This window comes from Mesoplodon densirostris, chromosome 6 (genome assembly GCF_025265405.1).
Source record: "Mesoplodon densirostris isolate mMesDen1 chromosome 6, mMesDen1 primary haplotype, whole genome shotgun sequence".
Classification (NCBI taxonomy): domain Eukaryota; kingdom Metazoa; phylum Chordata; class Mammalia; order Artiodactyla; family Ziphiidae; genus Mesoplodon; species Mesoplodon densirostris.
In genome coordinates this window covers 8,710,303-8,732,365 of record NC_082666.1, presented here as the reverse complement: position 1 = coordinate 8,732,365, position 22,063 = coordinate 8,710,303, and the positions used below count along the sequence as shown (strand labels likewise).

Here is a 22,063-nt window from a genome sequence, read left to right as displayed (position 1 = left end):
GGCACCAGGGAAGTCCTTCCAGCAATTTTATTGTATAATTAGTGAGCAAGTTAACATGAAATTGCACTATGAGACTTTTTTCTTTTTCTTTTTTTCTCCCCCCCACCATCCCACCGCCCTATCCCCTTTGGTAACCATGAGTATGTTTTCCATGTCCGTGAATCTGTTTCTGTTTTGTAAATAAGTTCATTTGTATCATTTTTTTAGATTCCACATATAAGTGGTATCGTATGATATTTGTCTTTCTCTGTCTGGCTTACTTAGTGTGATAATCTCTAGGTCCATCCATGTTGCTGCAACTGGCATTATTTCATTCTTTTTATGGCTGAGTAGTATTCCATTGTATATATATACCACATCTTCTTTGTCCATTCATCTGTCGATGGACACTTAGGTTGCTTCCCTGTCTTGGCAATTGTAAGTAGTGCTTCTGTGAACAGAGCGGGATGCATGTATCTTTTCAAATTAGAGTTTTGTCCGGGTGTATGCCCAGGAGTAGGATTTCTGGATCATATGGCAACTCTATTTTTAGTTTTTTAAGGAGGCTCCATACTGTTTTCCATAGTGGCTGCACCAGTTTACATTCCCACCAACCGTGTAGGAGGTTTTCCCTTTTCCACACCCTCTCCAGCATTTATTATTTGTAGACTTTTTTTTTTTTTTTTTTTTTTGTGGTACGCGGGCCTCTCACTGTTGTGGCCTCTCCCGTTGCGGAGCACAGGCTCTGGACGCGCAAGCTCAGAGGCCATGGCTCACGGGCCTAGCCGGTCTGCGGCATGTGGGATCTTCCCGGACCAGGGCACGAACCCGTGTCCCCTGCATCGGCAGGTGGACTCTCAACCACTGCGCCACCAGGGAAGCCCTGTAGACTTTTTAATGATGGCCATTCTGACTGGTGTGAGGTGATACCTCATAGTAGTTTTGGTTTGCATTTCTCTAATAATTAGCGATATTGAGCATCTTTTCATGTGCTTGTTGGCCATCTGTATGTCTTCTTTGGAGAAATGTCTGTTTAGGTCTTCTGTATATTTTTTGATTGGGTTGTTTGTTTTTTTGATATTAAGCTGTATGAGCTGTTTGTATATTTTGGAAATTAATCCCTTGTCAGTCACATTGTTTGCAAATATTTTCTCCCAGTCCTTTTTATTTTGTTTATGGTTTCCTTTGCTGTGCAAAAGCTTTAAGTTTAATTTGGTCCCATTTGTTTATTTTTGTTTTTATTTCCATTACTCTAGGAGATGGATCTAAAAACATATTGTGGTGATTTATGTCAAAGAGTGTTCTGCCTCTGTTTTCCTCTAGGAGTTTTATAGTATCTGGTCTTATATTTAGGTCTTTAATCCATTTTGAGTTTATTTTTGTATATGATGTTAGAGAATGTTCTAATTTCATTCTTTTACATGTAGCTGTCCAGTTTTCCCAGTACCACTTATTGAAGAGACTATCTTTTCTCCATTGTATATTCTTGCCTCCTTTGTCATAGATTAATTAATTGCCCATAAGTGTGTGGGTTTATTTCTGGGCTTTCTATCCTGTTCTGTATGTCTGTTTTGTGACAGTACTATACTCTTTTGATTACTGTAGCTTTGTAGTATAGTCTGAAGTCAGGGAGTCTGATTCCTCCAGCTTTGTTCTTCTTTCTCAAGATTGTTTTGCCTATTTGGGGTCTTCTGTGTTTCCATACAAATTAAAAAATTTTTTTGCTCTAATTCTGTGAAAAATGCCATTGGCAATTTGATAGGGATTGCATTGAATCTGTAGATTGCCTTGGGTTGTATGGTCATTTTAACAATATTAATTCTTCCAATCCAAGAACGCGGTGTATCTTTCCATCTGTTTGTATTGTCTTCAGTTTCTTTCATCAGCGTCTTACAGTTTTCAGAGTACAGGTTTTTTGCCTCCTTAGGTAGAATTATTCCCGGGTATTCTTTTTGATGCATGATATAACCATTTTGCTGCTGTTCTCTTTAATCCATCATTTTAACATTCATTACACTACCTCTAGTTTTATAATAATGAATATTTTGTCAGTCTATTTTAAACTGTCATTTGAATTTTTAACCCTGGATTTCAGCGATCCCTTAGAGTTAGGGAAGATACTGAGCTTGGATGAGAGAGAGGGTTTTTGGTTTGTCTTGATGGGTGTTTTTGAGGAAAACTTGCATTTGGGAATGTGGCACTTGATGAAAGCCCTCGGGTAGGGAGATCCTTACAGAGTACAAAGGACATAGTAGAGGCATTTTGGCAATGGCAGCAAATATCAAAAGGTTTCATACCTACTTCACACCTACTTCCTGACACTAAAAAACAAACCATAAACCTTTCAGCTGTGGCCAGTGGAGCATCTGCTGCCACCAGCAACATAGCAACCCAGAACCCCAAGTCACGTGCGGAAGAGACGCAAGAGTTGGCCAGAGGAATTTCCTGTTCAAACACAGCCACAATCAGCTCATTCTTTCCCCTTTGATTAGTATTCACTGTTCATGCTTAACTACTGTGATTGGCACCCTGTTGGCAAGTTGAGTTGAAATATCTGGAATAGTAGAATAAGCAGTCAAATTGGTCATCACATGTCCACAGTATCCAGAATGACCAAGTCAAAAACATACTTTGCCAGGTCAAGGTGGCCGTGTGGGAAGACGCGGAGTTAGTGTCTCCCCACAACTAGGGCACCTGCTGGCCGCTGGTGGGGGACGCTGACACCCAAGGAGATGGGAGGAACCCCAAAGTGAACCAGTAGGATGTAGGGGGACTGAGGGGGCAGTAGAAGTGGAGGCCAGATAGGATCGGCACCCCTGAGGCTGGGGAGATCAGGAGAGGCAGGGGGGAGGGGCCCTCCGGGAGAGGAGTGGAGGGCGTTTGCCCCACCCACTCGAGCTCAGGAAGCCTGCTGGGCTCCCAGGTGAGGTCCCCTGCCCTCTGAGACCAGGAGTGGGGGGCACACCTGGGCCCCTTCTGTTCCTTGAGCCTAAGCCCCACCCCCACAGCCCCTAGGGCCTTTTCCAGCCCTGTGGGTCCTGAGCATTGCCCCCGCCCACCACCCAAACCTCACCCTTGCTTAAGCCCCACCCTCCACAGTCAAGGCCTCCCCTCCTTTTTTTTTTTTTCTCTTTTCTCTCCTCCTTTTTTTACTATTGTGGTAGTGATGTACCTTCCAGTTGTTGATTCATCTATATTTTTATTTTTCTATTTTTCCTAACATACATGTTAGTTTAAGTTTATTTTTTACTTTGTTATTGCTGTGGTTTTTGCCACCCCAGGTGGCTTGCAGGATCTTGATTCACGAACCCGGGGCCGGGCCAAAGCTCCTGCGGTGGGAGCTCCAAGTCCAAACCACTGGACTAACAGAGAACCTCAGACCCCAGGGAATATTCATAGGAGTGAGGTCTCACAGAGTTCCTCATCTCAGAACCAAGACCCAGCTCTACCCAGTAGCCTACAAACCCCAGTGTTAGAAGCCTCAGGCCAACCAACCAGTAAGACAAGAACACAATCCCACTCATTAAAAAAAATAAAAAAAAAAGAGATGGCAAACAAACATGTCACAGATGAAGGAGCAAGGTAAAAACCTACAAGACCAAATAAATGGAGAGGAAATAGGCAATCTACCTGAAAAAGAATTCAGAGTAATGATAGTAAAGATGATCCAGAATCTCAGAAATAGAATGGAGGCACGGATTGAGAAAATACAAGAAATGTTTAAAAAGATCTGGAAGAACTAAAGAACAAACAAACAGAGATGAACAACACAATAACTGAAATGAAAAATACACTAGAAGGAATCAATAACAGAATAACTGAGGCAGAAGAACGAATAAGTGAGCTGGAAGACAAAATAGTAGAAATAACAGCCAAGGAGCAGAATAAAGAAAAAAGAATGAAAAGAATTGAAGACAATCTCAGAGACCACAGGGACAACACTAAATGCACCAACATTCGAATTATAGGGGTCCCAGAAAAAGAAGAGAAAAAAGAAAGGGTCTGAGAAAATATTTGAAGAGATTATAGTCGAAAACTTCCCTAACATGGGAAAGGAAAGTCACACAAGTCTGGGAAGCACAGAGAGTCCCATACAGGATAAACCCTAGGAAAAACACACCAAGACACATATTAATCAAACTAACAAAAATTAAATTCGAAGAAAAAATATTAAAAAGAGCAAGGGAAAAACAAAAAATAACATACAAAGGAATCTCCATAAGGTTATGAGCTGATTTTTCAGCAGAAACTCTGCAGGCCAGAAAGGAGTGGCAGGATATACTTAAAGTGATGAAAGGGAAGAAACTACAACCACGATTACTCTACCCAGCAAGGATCTCATTCAGATTCGATGGAGAAGTCAAAAGCTTTTCAGACAAATAAAAGCTAAGAGAATTCAGCACCACCAAACCAGTTTTACAACAAATTCTAAAGGAACTTCTCTAGATGGGAAACACAAGAGAAGGAAAAGACCCACAAAAACAAACCCAAAACAACTAAGAAAATGGTAATAGGAACATACATATCGATAATAACCTTGAATGTAAATGGATCAAATGCCCCAACCAAAAGACACAGACTGGCTGAATGGATACAAAAACAAGACCCATATATATGCTGTTTACAAGAGACCCACTTCAGACTTAGGAACACAAACAGACTGAAAGTGAAGGGATAGAGAGAAAGATATTCCATGCAAATGGAAATCAAAAGAAAGTTGGAGTAACAATACTTATATCAGATAAAATAGACTTTAAAATAAAGACTGTTACAAGAGATAAGGAGGGAAACTACATAATGATCAAAGGATCAATCCAAGAAGAAGATATAACAATTATAAAGGTTTATGCACCCAGCATAGGAGTCAATACATAAGGCAAATGCTAACAACCATGAAAGGAGAAATCAACAGTAACACAATAATAGTAGGGGACTTTAACACCCCACTTACACCAATGGACAGGTCATCCAAACAGAAAATAAATAAGGAAACACAGCTTTAAATGCCACAATAGACCAGACAGATCTAACTGATATTTATAGAACATTCCACCCAAAAGTGGCAGAATACACTTTCTTCTCAAAGGCAAATGGAACATTCTCCAGGATAGGTCACATCTTGGGTCACAAATCAAGCCTCGGAAAATTTAAGAAAATTGAAATCGTATCAAGCATCTTTTCTGACCACAATGCTGTGAGACTGGAAATCAATTACAGGAAAAAAACCCTAGAAAACACAAACACATGGAGGCTAAACAGTGCACTACTAAATAACCAAGAGATCACTGAAGAAATCAAAGAAGAAATATAAAAGTACATAGAAACAAATGACAATGAAAACACGATGACCTAAAAGCTATGGGATGCAGCAAGAGCAGTTCTAAGAGGGAAGTTTGTAGCAATACAATCTCACCTCAAGAAACAAGAAAAATCTCAAATAAACAATCTAAACCTACACTTAAAACAACTAGAGAAAGAAGAACAAAGAAAACTCAAAGTCAGTAGAAGGAAAGAAATCATAAAGATCAGAACAGAAATAAATTAAATAGAAATGAAGAAAAACAATAGCAAAGATCAATAAAACTAAAAGCTGGTTCTTTGAGAAGATAAACCAAATTGATAAATCCTTAGCCAGACTCATCAAGAAAAAAAGGGAGAAGACGCAAATCAATAAAATTAGGAATGAAAAAGGAGAAATCACAACTGACACTGCGGAAATACAAAGGATTATAAGAGACTACTACAAACAACTATATGCCAATAAGATGGACAACCACGAAGAAATGGACAAATTCTTGGAAAGGTACAATTTTCCAAGACTGAACTGGGAAGAATTAGAAAATATAAACAGACTTATCACAAGTAATGAAATTGAAACCATAATTAAAAATCTTCCAGCAATCAAAAGTCCAGGACCAGATGGCTTCACAGACAAATTCTATCAAACATTTAGAGAAGAGCTAGCACCCATCCTTCTCTAACTTTTCCAAAAAATTGCAGAGGGAGAAACACTCCCAAATTCATTCTACAAAGCCATCATCGCCCTGATACCCAAACCAGAAAAAGATATCACAAAAAAAGAAAATTACAGACCAGTATCCCTGAAAAATATAGATGCAAAAATCCTGAACAACATACTAGCAAACAGGATCCAACAACACATTAAAAGGATCAACACCATGATCAAGTGGGGTTTATTCCAGGGATGCAAGGATTCTTCAATATACGCAAATCAATCAATGTGATACACCATATTGACAAATTGAAGAAGAAAAACCATATGATCATCTCAATAGATGCAGAAAAAGCTTTTGACAAAATTCAACACCCGTTTATGGTAAAAACTCTCCAGAAAATGGGCACAGAGGGAACCTACCTCAACATAATAAAGGCCATATATGACAGACCCACAGCAATCATCGTACTCAGTGGTGAAAAACTGAAAGCATTTCCACTAAGATCAGGAACAAGACAAGGATGTCCAATCTCGCCACTCTTATTCAACATAGTTTTGGAAGTCCTAGCCACAGCAATCAGAGAAGAAAAAGAAGTAAAAGGAATACAAATTGGAAAAGTAAAAGTAAAACTGTCACTGTTTGCTGTTGACATGATACTATACATAGAAAATCCTAAAGATGCCACCAGAAAACTACTAGAACTAATCAGTGAATTTGGTAAGGTTGCAGGATACAAAATTAATGCACAGAAATCTCTGGCATTCCTATACACCAACAGCAAAAAATCAGAAAGAGAAATTAAGGAGACACTCCCATTTACCACTGCAACAAAAAAGAATAAAATACCTAGGAATAAACCTGCCTAAGGAGGTGAAAGACTTGTACTCAGAAAACTATAAGACACTGATGAAAGAAATCAAAGATGACATAAACAGATGGAGAAATATACCATGTTCTTGGATTGGAAGAATGAATATTGTGAAAATGACTATACTACCCAAAGCAATCTACAGATTCAGTGCAATCCCTATCAAACTACCAATGGCATTCTTCACAGAATTAGAACAAAAAATTTTACAATTCATATGGAAACACAAAAGACCCCAAATAGCCAAAGCAATCCTGAGAAGGAAAAACGGACCTGGAGGAATCAGGCTCCCTGACTTCAAACTGTACCACAAAGCTACAGGAATCAAGACGATATGGTGGTACTGGAACAAAAACAGAAATATAGATCAATGGTACAAGGTAGAATGCCCAGAGATAAACCCACACACATATGGGTACCTAATTTACGACAAAGGAGGCAAGGACATACAATGGAGAAAAGACAGCCTCTTCAATAAGTGGTGCTGGGGAAACTGGACAGCTACATGTAAAAGAATGAAATTAGAACACTCCCTAACACCATACACAAAAATAAACTCCAAATGGATTAAAGACATAAATGTAACACCAGACACTATAAAACTCTTAGAGGAAAACATAGGAAAAACACTCTTTGACATAAACCAGAGCAAGATTTTTTTGAGCCACCTCCTAGAGTAAAGGAAATAAAAACAGAAATAAACAAATGGGACTTAATTAAACTTAAAAGCTTTTTCACAGCAAAGGATACCATAAACAAGATAAAAAGACAACCCTCAGAATGGGAGAAAATATTTGCCAATGAAACAACAAAGGATTAATCTCCAAAATATACAAACAGCTCATGGAGCTCAATATCAAAAAAACCAAACAATCCAGTTAAAAAATGGGCGGAAGACCTAAACAGACATTTCACCAAGGAAGACATACAGATGGCCAAGAGGCACATGAAAAGATGCTCAACATCACTAATTGTTAGAGAAATGCAAGTCAAAACTACAATGAGGTATCACCTCACCCCAGTTAGAATGGCCATTATCAAAAAATCTAGAAACAATAAATGCTAGAAAGGGTGTGGTGAAAGGGAACCCTCCTGCACTGTTGGTGGGAATGTAAATTGATACAACCACTATGGAAAACAGTATGGAGGCTCCTTAAAAAACTAAAAATAGAACTACCGTATGACCCAGCAATCCCACTCCTGGGCATATACCCTGAGAAAACCATAAATCAAAAAGACACATGCACCCCAGTGTTCACTGCAGCACTGTTTACAATAGCCAGGACATGGAAGCAACCTAAGTGTCCGTCGACAGATGAATGGATAAAGAAGATGTGGCACATATACAATGGAATATTACTCAGCCATAAAAAGAAACAAAATTGAGTTATCTGTAGTGAGGTGGATGGACCTAGAATCTGTCATACAGAGTGAAGTAAGTCAGAAAGAGAAAAACAAATACTGTATGCAAACGCATATATATGGAATCTAAAAAAAAAAAAAAAAAAAGAAAAAGATACTGATGAACCTAGTTGCAAGGTAGGAATAAAGAGGTAGACATAGAAAATGGACTTGAGGACATGGGGTGGGAGGGAGAAGCTGGGGCGAAGTGAGAGTAGCATCGACATATATACACTACGGAATGTAAAATAGTTGGCTGGTGGGAAGCAGCGGCGTAGCAGGGAGATTGGCTGGGTGCTTTGCGATGCCCTAGAGGGCTGTGGAGGATGGAAGAGAGGCTCAAGAGGGAGAGGATATGGGGACATGTGTATGCATATGGCTGATTTGCTTTGTGCGCAACAGAAACTAACACAGTGTTGTGAAGCAAGTATACTCCAATAAACATCTATTTTAAAAAAAAACAAACTTTGCCAAATGGGGAGTTTCCATCTCTCTTTCACCTTCCAGCCTTGTACAAGGCAACACTTGCCTGCATTTCTGCCAAACTGCTGCTCCCTTAAGCATCCCTGTGTGTTCCTACCTCCAGGCCACTGCTTGTGCATTGTTTTGCTTCTGGAGCCTCTCCAGCCCCATTTCTGCTGGTTGAAATCCTTCAGGACTCGTTTCTATGACCACCTCTTCCTGGTTCCTCCTTCCCATAATGGAGTTTGTTCTCTCCTTCCAGAGCACTCTCATAGTGTTTCTGACCCTTCCTTGCCTTAGCCAGCCTTTCCCATGGCTCAACCAGGTTGAACAAATTGGGGTGTACACTGGGGACCTGGCTCCTCACCCACACAGACCAACTCTGGACCCAGGATGGGCCCTTGGCAAACTTCCGTTCAAGGACCAATCACATCCTCCTGGCCCTACTCTTGGGGCTTTGTAGGAATGTCTCCTGGGGTTGCCATGGCAGATTTTCTTTTTTAATTAGCAAAATTATTGGAAATACATGATTAAAATTGTCCTACAAGATTATGCATTGTGTATGTATGTATGCATGTGAATGTATGTATGTGCATATAAACTGTTAATAATTTTTTAAAGATAAAATCATGACTCATACAAGTATAAATGAATACTTGTCAAATATTTTTTTTAACTCATTAATTAGTATGAGAACCAGTAAAATATTACAGCTGTATTCCAAGAGAACTGAGACCACTGCACTTTTATGGGCAGGTAAAGAAGGCTGACAGAATCTTTAAAATGGATAGAAAATTAGTCCGTTTTCCCAGGGTGATGATCAGTGGGATTCCATGAGACATCATATGCCTTTATATGGGCTGGAATTATTTGCATTACTACATTTTCTACAGGTTAACATCTATCTGTACAGAGTTTAAAATAGCCTTAGTCAAAGACAGATATGGACAGCTAGCCAGGAGACTTACTAAATTTCAAAGTCATAGTTTTCTCTTACGTTACTTATAACAGTCTCCATTGCATCTAATATTTTACATTAGATATATGACTTTGTAGTTTATTTTTCAGAAACCAATAGTTTGTATCTAAAGAGGTAAAAATTACTTTTTTTGAAGCACCCTAGTTTCATTCCATACTCAGTCTGTTGAATCCATTGGTCCATAGATTATCCGCAGCACTAAAAATTCTTTCCATACCAACAGTAGACACTGGAATTAAAATAGAATTTTGAGCCAGTTTTAACATATTTGAAGCAACAGGTTCTTCATTGAAAAGCGGCGTTTCCACGTATCAAGAAATGTTATTTTGTTGAAAAACATTTCCACGTATCAAGAAATGTTATTCTCTCAAGGCAAGGGAACAAGATACCAACGTCCTCATAAAGTAGATTTGGAGGGCCTTATTTTTTTCTTCTATGGAGACAGCTTCCTGTTTTGAACTATTTACCAGAAGAAGGGAATTTTTCATCATTAGTCAAGTATGAGTGCCACAAACAGGCTCTCAGAGCATGATAAGGGAAATTTCCAAGAGCAACCTGCTTCTTCAGGTATTTGACCAAGATTTGTGATCTTCGTGACATTTGACCCTGTGGTTTGAGTTCCATTTATCCCTTGCAGCTGATACTTGCCACCATGAAAATTATTTAAAATCAATATTCAAGGCTTTTATTTTTACCTTGTAATTTTAGTTCACTTTGCATATGTGGTTTTGCCCCTTTCTCAATCCTAATGTATATTTTTGCATTTTGCCTTACTTAATAGAGATTTTTACCTGTTTTATTGTGATTTTTATAAAATTTAGTTATTGGGTTTAGTTATCATGTCTATAGGTTTTGTGTTTAGTTATATATATATTTTTTTAAACATAATTCCTAATTTTATCTATTAATCAATTTCTCCTACTCCTCCCCCACCCCAGTTTTCCTAGTTTCTTGAGTTGAATGTTAAGTTCATTTATATTCTTATTGTTTAATTATATAAGAGTTAAAAACCATGCGTTTTTCCTCTCAGTACAGTTTTGGCCTCATCACATAGTTTAACGTATAGTGATCTGTACGTTCTGTATGTTTATGGTTTGTAAATAGTCCATTACCTTGGCTTTTATTTCTTCTTTACCCAAGAATTATTGGATTGTTCAAAAATTTCCAAGGAGTTGAATTTTTAAATTGTCATTGTGAGTTTTCTTATCTTTTTGTTCAGCAGATCTTTAGGCAGTGTTTTCTCTGTGTCAGGAACCATACCAGTTGCAGGGAATAGTGGAGTGAATACAACCAGCATGGTCACCGCCTTCATGGGAGTCTTCATTTGCTGAGGGACCACAGATATAATCCTACAGATCATCACAATCGTAATAAATATCATGGAAGGGAAATCTCAGGGTGGCCCAATACTTCTAAACTTTACTAGAAGTGAAGTTGCCTGTTGTATTTAGTGAACTTTTCCTTAATCTTATTTCCTTACCTCTTTTCCTGAACATGAATGCTTTTAGTATCTGTTTGACTTAGGTAGGCAGATAATTTGTTTTCTTGCATGTAGTTCTGATGGTTTCTTCCTGAGGCTTCCTGTAAACTCTAAAATCTAAAGGACCCTCAATTCACATGAGGTTTTCAGTTTATGGCTCTCCTTGTAATAAAAGTTTAAAACATGTACAAGTAAATGCTGTTATATTTTGAATAAACAAATCCTATATTTAAAAAATTAAATCTTAAAAGAATTTTCTCAGCATAATACATGCACATGATTTTAAACATCACTAAGTACTGAAAGTCTCAGTGAAACCACTAACACTCATCGCTCTGTCTCTCCATACCCCATTCGTTCCCCCAGAGGCAGACACTCAGAGTTATTTAGTGGTTTCTTCTGGTCATTTCTGCCACGTTTCCATCAATGAGTTTTTGCTATAATTTCTTGATCCACTCACTTTAGACAGTATGTGGTGACTTCTTTGTATGATGGATGTTGGTTTAGTTTTCCTGAACCACCTTTCCTCATTCTTCAAAAACACTCATGTTACTATGGTTAAATCCCTTTCACTAAATGAGTATTCATGTTTTAATTATTAGGAATGTGCAACTATGGTTCTCTGTATAGTCAAGTAGTTAACTACGAATACCATGTCTTTTCTGGAATACTCTTTTGTTTCCCCGGCATTTCTAAATCTCTCTTTTTTTTTAAAATTAATTTACTTATTTTTGGCTGCATTGGGTCTCCATTGCTGCATGTGGGCTTTCTCTAGTTGCAGAGAGTGGGGTCTCCTCTTCGTTGCGGTGCGCTGGCTTCTCACTGCAGTGGCTTGTCTTGTTGCAGAGCATGGGCTCTAGGCACGTGGGCTTCAGTAGTTGTGGCTCGCGGGCTCTAGAGCACAGGCTCAGTAGTTGTGGCGCACGGTCTTAGTTGCTCTGCGGCATGTGGGATCTTCCCAGACCAGGGTTTGAACCCGTGTCCCTTGCATTGGCAGGCGTATTCTTAACCACTGCGCTACTGGGGAAGTCCCTCTAAATCTCTTTTAAGGAAAAATTCTTACTCTAGCTACCACTTATCTACCAGATATTTTATATGTATATGTAAATATACACATAAACATATATAATATTATATAATATCTTATCAGAGTTTTATATATTGTATATAAAATCTTTATTTAATTTAATTTTATTTTTATTATACATAATAAATATATCCATCCCCCCCACAAACGTGCTGTTCTGTCAGGTTTTCTATCAAGACTTCTCTTTCTCTGGAGACATCTCTTCTGGGCTTGATAGATGTAGACCAGTCATTCTTGAGTCTTGCTGTTCATCTGTCATCTCCCTTTACTACTGATGGACTGGGTCCACTGTTTCCTAGATCCCATATCTTCCTGGACTTGGTTTATTCTTTTCATTTTGCTGGGGGAAGTTCTCAAGTAGTGTTCAAATGCTTGCATGGGAGATAGATGTTCTGAGCTTTTTTCATGTCTTCTAGCATCCTGTGCATTCCTTTTGAGGAATCTGATGCCATCCTGGACCTCGCTTGTGGGCACAGAATGGAGCAGATGAGTGTAGTCAACCAGTCCCGGCCCTTCTGAACGTGTGTGTGAGTGTGTGTGGGCAGGGATGGAGGGGGGGTAGGAAGTATGTGTGTAGAGAAAAGGTTAACAGAAAGAGGTGTGGCCTGGAGGAGCCTGGTTTTAAATTTAGGAAGCGTGCAAATGTGGCTGCCTTTGGTGGTCTGACTCCACCAAAGAACCCCAGTTGTTGGTTTGAGGTCAATCTGCAGGGTGATTTTTAGGGATATCCTCCAGGGCTCGAATCATGTTGGCCTGGTCATGTCTATGTCAGGACACAGATGTCCTGCTGATCAGCTCTGTGGTGCCATGCATAGAGGCACTTGACAGGCTAGGCAGATAGGCCAAACATGCCAGGGGACAAGGGCAGTCCCTCAGCTGGGTCCAGAGGCCCAGTGGAGGGAGCACTGGGCACCAGTATGGCTCAGCTGCAGTGTGTGTGAGGATAACATAGGGATTTGTTTGACTGCTGGACGAACATGTGTGACTGCCAAAGGATTCGGTGGGGTTCTAGGTTTCATTAATAAAGAGATGACCTGCCAGCCAAGGGGGTGAGGGGCCTGCTCAACTTTACAATGGGACAATTCACAACTAGAGTATCTGGTTCTCATCTGGGTATAAGTAGTTCATTTAGTGAATTACTTGTCCTTAAATGTTCATTTCAAATGCCTCTCTCTATACAGCTTTCCTTGATGCTTCCCTCGCCCATAATTTACTTGTTGTTTGTCTGGGTTCTTGGTCTCTATTTACTTACTTACCATGTTGCTATAATATACATTTTTCTCCTCTATTGAATCAAGTTCCCCAAGGTTACTCTGACAAGTCACTTAATCCTTGTGATTATGAACCTGAAATAGTGGCAATAACCCCGGCTCCATTTTCGCCCCTGGGCTTTGTTTGTAAAGGTCAGATGCGTTGTATGTTATGGTGCTTTACAAACAGCAAATGGGAGATGGTGTGATTTCCTGTCCATTTGTTAATATGATGAATAACAGCCTTAAATTAGCAAGCCAGTTAAGCAGCCGTCATCCCAAGCATCTGTGTAGCATCCCCACCCTGATGTGTCCTGAATTTCTCAATGGAAAAAAAAAAAACAACAAACAGCTTGCTATTTACTCTCCAACTTCTTCAACACTGGGACCTTCCTTTCAGCTTTTTCTTTTGCCTCTCCTCTCTGAAGTCCTTAAGCTGTCACTGCTCAGCTAGGCTGCACCCCCTGTGCACTCCAGAGGCTGCACCTTCTGTGACTGCAGAGGCTGAGGATCAAGGAATTAGCCGATGCAGCCTGAGTTTGCTGGTGTACCAGGCATGGCCTCAGTTTGGAATTTGCAGACCTGGGTCCCAGGAACCCAAAGGGGCTATTTCAGTACAAAAGGCCAGCTTCTCCTGATGCTGGACAGTCACTGTTCTACTTCTCTCTGCTGTATGATGGAGCTATTGACCACTGGCCTATCTCAGTCTGACTGATGTGACAGGGCTGCTGGTCCCGGTCCTTGCACAGACCATGGAGTCTCAACACCACACTTGACCAAGGATGCTCCTGGCCTAGGGTCCACACCTCCATTTATACTCCTGGGCTCCGCCATGGATCTCAAATCTCAGAGGCACTGGCCCTGGAAGCTAAACTTGGGGGTTCGCAACATAAGTCACATGCTGTGCCAAAGCCAGCCGTCTCTGGCTGATCCTTCCCCAGATCCTCTTTTTCAAGCCTGCTCTCAGCCTAGACTCCTTTCCTCAAAGCCATTTTATTCAAGGAGACTTATTGCCATTTCCTGGCACTGGGCCTTGACTTGGGACATGCAGGATGACCACAGCATGAGTCCTTAGCATCAAGTCTGGAGAACCAGGATTCAGTTTCTATTTCTTTCTTCCAAGAAGCCTCCTTATGAACACTGAGCCATCCCTTCCCTGGTGACCAGCTTTACATTCCAGAGATCTCAGTCATGAAGGCTCTTACTTCTCTAATCTCTGGGCTGTGGGTGCCTGCTCATCCTGTATTTGCATAACTAAATCACCCCTTAGATGACTGCATATGGAAAAGAAGTTTGGCTTATTTTGAGTAGAACACCGTACCCAGTGTAAATATGACACAGCCATAGACCACAGGGAATCTGGAAGAGATAGACCAGATTGGAGAGATGGCCTGGCTATGTGTATAGCATATGCAGGTGAAGCGTGTGAGATCTTCCAGGGCCTTCAGCAGTGGCAGAGATGTGGAGGAGAGAGCAAGAATCTCTCTGTGGACACAGGGAGAGAGACCTGATGTGACTGTGAAATAGCTCTAGGTGACCTTGAGCAATTTGCTTTACTCTCTGAGCTCCTTGCTGTTGTAGGGTCTATGCGCCGTGAAGGTGGGTGCTATGCAGGGGATTCTGGCATCATCTAGAACGAGGGACTAGGTAGCTTTGGAGGGTATCTTCCAAGTGTGAGACTCTGAAAAATGACAAAGTCGAGGCTATGAAACACTCCATCTCTACATGAAACAGCACCCTAAAATCCTTAGTTGTGCCCAGGATTCTGCACATCATAGACATGCCATTTAGGATGTTTCCTTTTAGTTTTCATCCACAGTTATCCTTTCTCTTTTGCTTCTTCCGGTTTATTTCTCTTCTCTCTCATACTCTGTTTTTTTCTCACTCCAGCTGTTGAATCGAAAAGACAAGACCACCTTTGAGAAATTGGACTACCTGATGTCTAAAGAAGATAATTACAAGCGGACTCGGGAATATATCCGAAGCCTGAAGATGGTTCCCAGTATTCCCTATCTAGGTAGGAGTCTGAATTGGATTATTATTTTTTAAACCTGCTGACTGCCAGATAAGATGTTTTTACAATTTCTAGTTGAGAAATTTCCATGAAGCAGCATGGGCCATGGATAAAGAGGTGATTGGTTGGCTCCTTGGGTTAGAACAGGCTATTGATACTTCCTGAAGATGGGAATTTCCTGATGAGGGTCTTGAAACAAGGGATATTCTGCTGCTAAATACAAATTATCTGTGAATCCCAAGCCTCCCCAGCCTGCAGCTCAGAAGGGTCACAGGACTCTTACTGGTTTATCCACATCTTCTTGAACTGGGGGAACTCAGGCCCAAACCCCTCTCTTCTGATTCTCTGGACATTATTAATATATAAGATTTGTTCCAACAGAATTATTATAATGATTATTGATTTTAGTGATTCGAAAATAATACATGTTTATTGCAAGGAACTCGGAAGAGAAGAAAATTAGTATCATTTGCTATCCCACCTAGAGATAATCACTGTTTTGCTTCATATCTTTTCATTCGTTTGGATGCATATAAAATCTGTATGTTTACTCTGTTGTGAACATTTAATGTTATTACCTGCATTTCTATACTATGACTCAGTCCCATCACATGGATTTGTCCAACTGGAATCTCTCTAATATTGACATTTGTCTATACATTTTTGCTATTAAAATTTTGCAGTGGACATCCCTGTGGCAAAAATCACCTATATAGTTATGATTATTACCTTGTAATAAATTCCTGGAAGTGTGATTAGTGGGTCAAAACTTTTGCAAAATTGTGTGCCTTTTCATGTATACTTCAAAACACTCTCCATAGAGGTTGTAACAACTTATATTTTCATTAGGAGGGGAAGAAATTGCCTATTTTCCCCATGTGCACAAATGCTGTGTATTTTCATGTGCTTTTTTTTTCTTTTCCTTTCTTTTTTTTTCCCTTTGCCAGTTTGACGGGTGAAAAATATTTCTTTTGGTTTGGTTTTTCACAGTTACGGTAATTTTATGAAAATTTTCTATCTCTTTATGATATAAAATAGTATTAAGAACAAGGAAAATTAAGGTTTTATGGAAGTGACTCCTAGTATTTTCAGAAATCTAGTGTAAGTTTTTTGAGATACATTTTTGACAACTTTTAACTGTCCTCTATGAGCATTGTGTATTTAATTTTCTAATTCTTTTAAAGCTAATTTGGAAAACTTAATGTTAGTAGAAAATTGTCCATTTGACCCAAGTTTTTGAAATTATTAGCATAAAGTTTTTCCTCACTTAATTTTTTTGAACATAGGGTTTTATATAATCACTTATAAATTTTAACCTCCTGCGTATGTATGGTTATATTTGCTTTGCATTCCTAATTGTCTGCATTTTTGTTTTCTCTTTCTTTTTTTAATTTGCTTTGCCAGAGGTATGTCTGTTGGTCTTTCCAAAGAATTAGACTTCATATTTGTTTATCAGTCACATTGTCTTCCTGCTTTCTCATTTACTATATTCCATTAGTCTAGGATGTGCTTTTTTTCTCCACATTTTTAAATCTCTCAAATTGGGATGCATCTTTCAATTGATGCTAACAAAGCATTGTGACATTGTTTAATTGGCAGCAGTTTTTCTTAGTGATACATGAAATTATGGTGCATCCTAAATTTATAATAGATGACATCCTAAATTTGATGAAATATGGAATTTACGCTTTTGTCTTTTATAATTCATTTCTTCTGCTTTCCTTAAGTTGTTTTGTTATTGTAAACAGATTATTGGCTTATTTGTATATATATTATTCTTTCTACTTTCACTTGGAAAACAGTTAAGGGTATATATTTCCATCTAATTGCTGCTTTGGTTGTATCCTACATGGTTTTTTTTGTTTTTTGGGGGTTTCTTTGCGGTATGCGGGCCTCTCACTGCTGTGGACTCTCCCGTTGCGGAGCACAGTCTCCAGACGCGCAGGCTCAGTGGCCATGGCTCACGGGCCCAGCCGCTCCGCAGCATGTGAGATCTTCCCGGTCCGGGGCATGAACCCGTGTCCCCTGCATCGGCAGGCGGACTCTCAACAACTGCGCCACCAGGGAAGCCCTATCCTACATGTTTTAATGTATAGTGTACTGAGTGATATCTTTAAATGTTCTGTAATTATAGTTTCAATTTTTCTTTTATCCAAGTGTATTTAAGGTAGTGTTGTTGTTTTTTTTAATTTTCAAGAGCTTGAGTTTTTGGTTTGGGTTTTATGTTTTATGTTTTTGGTTTTATGTTTTAGTTTTTGGTTTTGGTTTTATGGCTTTATTGAGTTATAATTCATGTATCATCCATTTAAAGTGTACAGTCAATGGTTTTTAGTATATTCACAAAGTTGTACGACCATAGTGCAGTCAATTTTAGAACTTTTTAATCACCCCAGCGAGAAACCCCATACCCATTCATAGTCACTCCTTTTCCTTCTCGCCACCTGCGTTCCACCCCCTCACCCTCAGCCCCAGATGAACTGCTAACCTACTTTCTGTCTTCATAGATTTGCTTATTTGGGACATTTCATATGAATTGAATTGTACAGTGTGGTCTTTTATGACTGGCTTCTTTCCCTGAGCGTCATGTTTTCAAGGTTCATTCCTGTTAGAGCCTGATCAGTATTTCATTCCTCCTTATGGCCAAATAATATTCCATTGAATGGATGTACCACATTCTATTTATCTATCATCATCTGATGGATATGTGAGTTGTTTCACTTTTTGGATAACACTGTTTTGGCTCACTTTTTCACTATTATGCATAACCCAGCTATGAAGGGCTTTGGTTTTTAAAAATGGTCTTCTCTCTAACTTTTTTTAACATTGTTTTAGAATATATGACACATATGCTTTCTAGGTTTTTAAAAATGTTTGATATTTATCTTGTGGTTTAATATAACATCAGTTGGTGTAAATATTTCATGGGTGCTGGAAAAGATGTAATCTCTCAAGTTACTCTTATAATGACAACATTCAAAGTTTTCATTTTTGACAACCTGGTCTATCAAGGACAGAAATATGTCTCAGAGTCCCCTTGCATTTCTAACAGTTTCTGCCTTACATTATTTAGTAGACAGTTGGCCCTCCATATCCCTAGGTTCTGCATTCATGGATTCAGCCAACTCTCAACCGAAAATATTCGGGAAAAAAAATCCACAGAGTTCCAAAAAGCAAAGCTTGAACTTGCCAGGTGCTGGCAACTATTTACATAGCATTTAATCGTATTAGGTATTACAAGTAACCCAGAGATGATTTAAAGTGTAGGCGAGGGTGTGTGTAGGTTATATGCAAATACTACGCCATTTTACATAAGGGACTTGAGCATCCCTGGATTTTGGTATCTGCAGGGGTCCTGGGGCCAATCCCACATGGATACCAATGAATGACTATATAGAAGTTTATAACAGTTGCAGATTCGTTATGAAGTGTGTTCCATACAAAACGATTTTGATTCCATTTATTATTTGCTTTTATTTCGTTAGTGTTAATTCTTTGAAATCTGATTTATTTTTCCTTTGCATTCATTTTATAAAGCTTTGACTATATTTTGCATTTTAATATTTTAAGTTGTTTTGTCTTAAGTGTGGTCCTTAAAAACCGTATTTAGTTGGGCCCAATATGAGGGATCTTGCCTTTCAGTAGGGGAGTAAAAGTCTTTCCCATTTGTTTAGACTTAAGCCATGTTATTGAATTATCATTCTTTTTTCACGCTTCCTTATCCTTTCCTTGTTCTCGTCTTACCACTTGCTGTAAACTACAGTGCCTTTCCACTCAGATCTGCAGGTGGAGGGCATGTTGGTGTGCGCAGCTCCCAAGCCCATTCCCACCTTGCCTGAGGCTAATCAGTCGGAGGATGGGTCGATGGCATTAGGGTGCAGCCCACTGGTTCAACTAGCAGAGGTGCTCCAGGATCGTTAAGGATGGCCTCTTCTCTCTCATAAAATGATCACAAGAGCTGCTGTTGATTGTCTCCTTTCTCTGTGCCCAGTACCTTGCTAGGTATTTTAATGCACCATCTCAATGAATGCTCACAAAATGGCCCAGTGAATAAGGAGGTGCTGAGAGGGTCACATAACTGGAGAGTGGCAGAGCCAGGCCTTGGCCCAGTGGTGTGGCTATAAGCCCTAAGCTCGTTTTTTTATTAATTTTTTTTTTTTTTTTTTTGGCTGTGTTGGGTCTTCATTTCTGTGCGAGGGCTTTCTCTAGTTGCGGCAAGCGGGGGCCACTCTTCATCGCAGTGCACGGGCCTCTCTTGTTGCGGAGCACAGGCTCCAGACGCGCAGGCTCAGTAGTTGTGGCTCACGGGCCTAGTTGCTCCGCGGCATGTGGGATCTTCCCAGACCAGGGCTCGAACCCGTGTCCCCTGCATTGGCAGGCAGATTCTCAACCACTGCGCCACCAGGGAAGCCCTAAGCCCTAAGATCTTAACACTGCCCTCTCCTGACACCCTGCCTCCACTGTTCAGGTCATTATTTTCCTACTCCTCCCTTTCAGTTGCCACCTGTATGTCCTCTGCCATTTATGACTTGTGGTTGGCCTCCATCGGGCACTATGTGAAGTGGGATGAATTGTCTTGGCTCTTTCTTGTGACACTCTGTTCTTGGACCACAAACCAGTGCTGTGTTGGGCTTCTGAGAGATTGGTCGGTGGGCCTCAGCCAAGGGCTGACTCAACGAATACCATCTCCCCTTGCTGACCTGTGTCCCTTCTCATCAGACCAAACGTATGCTCCCAGACCCCTCCCCTTCGGAGGAGTCCCCTATTCAGGCCTCTGGCCAGATGCCCCTCGTGCGTGACCATGATGGCTCTCATCAGGCTGCCAGGTAGGTCCACACTTGCAGCGGACATGTAGTCCATGCCAGGGCCCCTTGACGCTGAGTTTTTGGACAGATGCCCCCTCCTTGTCCTTGATCACCTCATCTCAGCTGCCTCTTCCTGGCAGGTACTTCCCAAGAGACTCCGTGCGGGCCTCTGTTCTCCTGTAAGACCCTCCTTGTCCCTAAGTGAGCCTAGCTCCACTGCCTGCTCCTATTCCTTCCCCACTACGAGGATTTCCCTCCCCCCTTGAGCCAATCGGACTGCATTTCTCATCCTTGCATCAGAATGACTCCTGCAGTGTACAAGTCAGACTGAAAGAACAGGAGGTGACTCCAGTGTGCTCTCTGTCCTCAGGACAGTGTGTGAGGGTTTACCATGGCGGGGGGAGGGCAGGGTTTCATTAAAAAGAATGAAGAAAGATCCCATTCTGAGGCTCAGCGGGGCCATCCATCCTGAGGGCAGCTAAGGCCTCCCTGCACCTCTGATTGCCATGGACAGACCCTGTCCAAATCCAGGTTGTGGTTTTAGTACTGGATTCCTCTTGAAAACCCAACTTGTCCTGGAGATGGATTTGTTTATCAAAAGAGGAAGAGTTACATAATTCCTGGAAAGTACAATATAGGAAAAAATGTCTGAAACCATTTCTTTTTCCCCTGGCAACATCCTCACCGTAGGTGTTTTCCTTGGGGGAGAGGGAGTTATCCTCTGGGAGGGACTTGAGGTCAGTCCTTGATATTTCCAGCTGCTTCGTTCGTTTAGTTCCTGCTTGAGACTTTGAGCGCTGCTTCAGTGGTTATTTGCCTCTAATAGCAAGTATAGGTTTTACTTTTGTAACGATTCTTTTAAACCTCTGTGGAAGGTTCTACACTAACTGGTTTCCTGGGACTATTCACACATGTGTCTCTTACTCCATGTAAAGATACCCTCATGTACTACTGGCACATTATTAACCATGTGGGTGTGTATTCCAACTCCTTCCAATGCAAATTTTAGAGCCAGTTGGCTGCACTTCGGTGCACTGTTTCTTGTGAAGCATAATTTAAAAAACACTGAGGGAAAAACTTACTACATTTCAAAAATAAGACTCTCTTTGTCTCAAAAAGTTTATTCCCATTTATTTCAAAGTGCAAAAATAGTGGTGGGAAATAGTCAGGTCAGTTATTTGCAGCTTAATTTTATCTGATAGTTACTCCTTGTAAATACCCAGTTCAGGTCAAAGTGATAACAAAAGCAGGCAATGAGCTGTGAAGCGTGGCTACAGCATTTATTTCCAAGTAGCTTTATTGATTTAGAGGGTGTTTGGTTTTCAGAACCTATAGTTCCCTCCAGGAAATAGCTAAATAAAATTACGAATGTAATAGATTTTAAAAGGTTTAGAGCCTGATTCTAAAAGTAACTATAGGCAGTGTGGAAAATTGTGATCTCTCAAGGAACAAAAACTAGGCATTCTGACAGTTCTGAATAGTTAGAGAACATTTAGATTCCTGGTAAATTTACCCAGGCTTCTAATATGTGAAGTAAATTTCTAGAAGCTAAGCTATTCCTTCAAACAGCCAAATCCTCCCATTTTTAAAAAGCAAGGTATTATTTTCAAATATGGACTCTGAAGTTTAAAATAAAGGCAAGTTGTTTCCAAATTCTGAGTATAAAATTAAAAGACTTAAACTGTGGGATATCTAAAAGGACTTTCGAAAAGAAGTGGTCATTGGTCAAAAAGAAACGTTTACGCTGATGCCCCAAAGCCCCCAGAACAGCTGGGAGTGAGGGG

General features: G+C 40.2%; 1 protein-coding gene across 8 annotated transcripts in view; it reads left to right on the top strand.

The window, feature by feature from the left end:
* RALGPS1 (Ral GEF with PH domain and SH3 binding motif 1) overlaps window positions 1–22,063 on the top strand; it is a 288,495-nt gene that overhangs the window by 124,499 nt on the left and 141,933 nt on the right. For all 8 annotated transcript variants that reach the window (XM_060101203.1, XM_060101200.1, XM_060101207.1 and 5 more), the window contains one exon: window positions 15,354–15,480. In XM_060101203.1, coding sequence (XP_059957186.1) covers window positions 15,354–15,480 — 127 coding nt within the window. The remainder of the gene's footprint in view (window positions 1–15,353; window positions 15,481–22,063) is intronic.